Source organism: Primulina eburnea, chromosome 2, assembly GCF_022965805.1.
Source record: "Primulina eburnea isolate SZY01 chromosome 2, ASM2296580v1, whole genome shotgun sequence".
Classification (NCBI taxonomy): Eukaryota; Viridiplantae; Streptophyta; class Magnoliopsida; order Lamiales; family Gesneriaceae; genus Primulina; species Primulina eburnea.
The window spans coordinates 11,654,443-11,658,750 of record NC_133102.1 but is presented as its reverse complement, the minus strand read 5'-3'; the positions used below and the strand labels follow the sequence as shown (position 1 = coordinate 11,658,750).

Below are 4,308 nucleotides of genomic sequence, written 5' to 3'. Positions count from 1 at the left end.
ATCGATTTAGACCTCCATTTTTGTCTCAAAAAACTGATATTGTTAATATGGATCCAATATTATTCGAAAAACACACGAACCGGCTCTGCCAAGTCGAGAAACGCGTACCCAACCGAGCGCTGAAACTCCTTTTTCGAATTTAGAAAACAATACCGGAACTCCGATCCGGTCGACTCGAGTGCGTTAATTTATAGGCCCATTGGTCTCTCACGCCATTATGTCGCAAAACAGACAAGAAAAGAAACCTCAACTTTTCCTCATTTCTTGTATAAAAAGCCAACACAACCCAGCCGAACCAATTACATGGTAATTCACCCTCCAAAACCCATTCAAGAAAATATGAAAGATTGCTCCCATTTGTTCTGCTTGCTTTTGATCTCATGTACTATACCAGTTTTAGTGCTAAAAATCGTGATTCATCTATGGTGGACACCAAGAAAAATCGGGAATCATTTCAAGAAACAAGGGATCAAGGGCCCAAACTACCAACTTCTGTTAGGCAACATGAAGGAGCTTGCTAGCTTGAATTCAATTGCTTCCTCTCAATCCATGCCCTTCTCCCACAACATAGTACCGAGAGTTCTCTCCTTCTATCATCATTGGAAGAAAATTTACGGTATTTCATTTTATCCCTTCCTTCTTCTTCTTTTCCTTTTTTTTTTTTTGGTTACAAAAAATTACTTACCGCTGTCCAAATTCTAGTTAGGTGTTTTACATTTTTGTTTTTATTTTTTATTTCTTAAAAAATGAAAATATATGGGAAACACATAATTAGTGTAGCAATCAATACGCAAATAAAAATTGCATAGTGTCCAAAATGGGGGAAATGAGAGGAACATTGCTTGTCCTTGTGTTGTGTATTGTAGGGTCTACACTATCCAATTTTCTTGAAACAACATGATGAAACAATCACTTTCTTTTTCATCCACCTCTTTTTGGTAAACATCATATTTCATCTCTGAATTAGTTGAGAAAATTTCAAGTTCAAATATTATTAAATTAAGTTTCATTATTTTGTGGTAATGGCGGGTTTAATTGATTTATGACAGGTTCGATGTTCGTTGTGTGGTTTGGACCAACACCTCGTCTCACAGTGTCTGATCCAGCCCTTGTTAGGGAGATTTTTGTATTGAAATCAGAACTATTTGAGAAAAATGAATCCCCCCAACTTCTGAGGAAAATTGAAGGTGATGGTTTGTTGAGTCTCAGAGGAGAAAAATGGGCTCACCACAGAAAGATCATTCAACCTACTTTCCACACTGAGAATCTTAAGGTAATAATACAAACCATCAATTGACTGACACTCGTCTCAAATTTGAAATTTTGACGTAAGAGATGAGATATCAAGCGATGAATACATGTGGACACAAGTTGCCAACAAACAAATTATGTATGTTTGTTGTATAGTTGATGATACCAATGATGGCGGAAAGCATGGAGCAAGCACTGATGGGATTGTCAGAGAAGATGTCAGATTTGGGTAAATTTGAAATAAATGTTCCCAATTGGTTCAAAAATATAGTGGAACATGTCATTACAAAAGTCACGTTCGGGAGCAGCTTCGAGGACGGGAGAGCCATTTTTGAATTGCTAGCACAACAATTGTGCCATTCCAACGAAGCCTACCAGAAGTTTTTCGTTCCGGGTTATAGGTATATATATATATCAATAAATATTTTACTTTTCGTTAAATAAAAATAAAAAAAATCCAACCAAGACATGGACTTGTATAGTATACATGGTGTCGTCGACGCGTCGATAGAGGCGAGGCATTAAAAACGTATTGATTTTTAATTACATATGGTATGATTTAGGTATTTGCCAACGGAGAAGAATAGGAAATGTTGGGGATTGGAAAAAGAAATCCGGAAGTCGTTACTGAAACTGATCGATGAACGGAGAAAAGCGACTACTCGGTGTGAGCTAAACGAATGTCCTAACGATTTATTGGAAGTAATGATAAAAGCGTGTCGCAAAGGCAGCGAGGAGTTGTCGCATTCGCGGATAACGCCAGACGACATCGTGGAGGAGTGCAAGACCATTTTCTTCGCAGGCCTGCATACGACGTCGAATCTGCTGACGTGGGCCACTGTCCTGCTAGCCATGCATCCCCAGTGGCAGGAACAGGCACGTGAGGAGGTCTTGAGGGTGTGTGGCTCACGTGACACCCCCACTAAACATGATCTCCCGAAGCTAAAAATAGTAAGCCAAACGCCACGTTATGCGTGTGGACAGTCGATTTTTGCTGTGCAACCGCTCTTGCTAAAAAAATTGAAAATTTAATAATTTTTAAAATTTGTTTTAGAATAATTTTTAATTATTTTTAAATCGTGTTGGAATTTTTAAAATAATTTAAATTTTGATCTCGTCAGAATTTTTAATTAATTTTAGCATGTGTTGGATATATCGTTAAAACGATTGCTAGAAATATATCAGAAAATAATTTAAACATTAAATGATTGAATTTTGACTTAAATTAAATAATTTTTGCAGATGGGAATGATCCTGAACGAATCATTGAGACTATATCCACCGGCGGTAGCCATAATAAGACGAGCCGAAGTGGATACACAACTAGGAAATCTGCACATCTTGCGAGGGACTGAGCTCCTTATCCCCATCCTAGCCATTCATCACGACTCGACTCTCTGGCGCCACGACGTGCACGAGTTCAACCCCGCTAGATTCATCAAAGGTGTCGCCCACGCAGCCAAGCATCCGATGGCATTCATGCCGTTCGGGTTGGGCGCACGACGTTGCATTGGCCAGAACCTAGCCATATTACAAGCCAAACTAGCTGTGGCCATGATACTACAACGCTTCTCGTTCGAGCTTTCGCCGTTTTATCAACATTCGCCTTCGGTTCAAATGCTTCTACACCCTCAACATGGTGCACCCATTGTGTTTCGGAAATTGTAAAAATAAATTTAATGATGTCAAATCGCGTCAGATGTGCCATTTTGTTTACACTTGTACACGTCTCACTTAGAAAACGTTAGAATTCTAAATTTGCGACTTATTTTTCTAACTCACTTCGTTGAAATAATCTTCTTAGGTTGTTACAAATTAATCAAGATTTTCTCAATTATATGCTACCAGATTAAAATTTGTTTAATTAATAATCGATTTAGAATTTTTAAAAATTGGTTTATTGAGATAAAAAAGATTTGTGACTGGAGTCCGCAGTTGTTATTCATTGGGTATGTATTGGTTAAACCTTCGATTTTTAACATAATAATTCCAAATTCACGTCAGTCAGTATACTACACTAAGTTTAACTGATAAAAAATGTTGGTAGGAGAAAACAAACTTGTAATCATTTGACATTACACTCACATATATTATTATCTCTGACACCCCAATATAATGTAGATAATAGTTAGAAAATCAAGAGGGTTATGTAAATATTTCTCAGTATGTATAATATAACGGATGTTTTTTTATTACAAAATATTTTGTAGAAGAAAATAAGTATTTTTTATGAACATCTTAATGACTAAATAAAGAAATTTTCAGAATAGATAAAATCTCATGCTTCATTTGATTTTGAGGCGAAAAAAGTGTGGGTCGAAACTTATCTCACAAAAAAATTTGCTATGTTAGTACCATTATCGTTACTCGTTCATCGAGGCTTCGATGTTATTCGAAAGCTCGATAATCACAAAACATGCAAGAAGTAAAATGTTGTTGAATTATTTTTATTATCGCAAGTTTTGGTGATCAACAAATAACAACGTCGAGTTGTTTCAGATTTAACCGTTTTTAATTTTAATTTTAGGTTTTCAAACCTCTGGATTGTTTCAAGCCATTTTGGTCATAATTATTTGAACTCTAGCTGCAAGAAATCATCTATCAATATGACCAGATCAAAATCTCTTCGCGTACATATGTTCAAAATGTTGAAATTCCAACCACACTGCAACTGTTCAAAATTTAGTAATTTCAAAAAAGATAATGCAAGTCAACTACTGTATTTAGAATAATTACACAGTATCCTATCAACTCCTGAATGATAGAAATCTACTATTTGGGTCATGACATGTAAGCTTTTTGAAAAGCAAGGAGCTTAAAGTCTCAGAAGGACAATGAACATTAAATGAGCATTTGATCATATGTACGGCGACTAAAAGCGAGATGTCCATTATGTCGGGTAACAATAAAGATGATCGTGAAAAAAATCCGACCGTTGGAGTTTTTCAAATATTTAAATTAAGATTTCAAAGAGAGAAAAAAAAATGAAAATATTGAAATATTTGATTATTCACTCAACGCCTGCATATTTCCAAGAACTTTGAGCACACCCCATCT

At 36.0% G+C, this 4,308-nt stretch overlaps 1 protein-coding gene across 1 annotated transcript; it reads left to right on the top strand.

Moving 5' to 3' along the window:
- The first annotated feature begins 220 nt into the window (after window positions 1-220).
- Window positions 221-3,049, top strand: LOC140824586 (cytochrome P450 734A1-like). The gene is made up of 5 exons (XM_073186161.1): window positions 221-616; window positions 1,050-1,273; window positions 1,408-1,652; window positions 1,815-2,202; window positions 2,494-3,049. Exons 1-5 carry the CDS (start codon window positions 304-306, stop codon window positions 2,917-2,919), a joined length of 1,596 nt encoding a protein of 531 aa, XP_073042262.1. The 5' UTR covers window positions 221-303; the 3' UTR covers window positions 2,920-3,049.
- The last annotated feature ends 1,259 nt before the right edge of the window (window positions 3,050-4,308 follow it).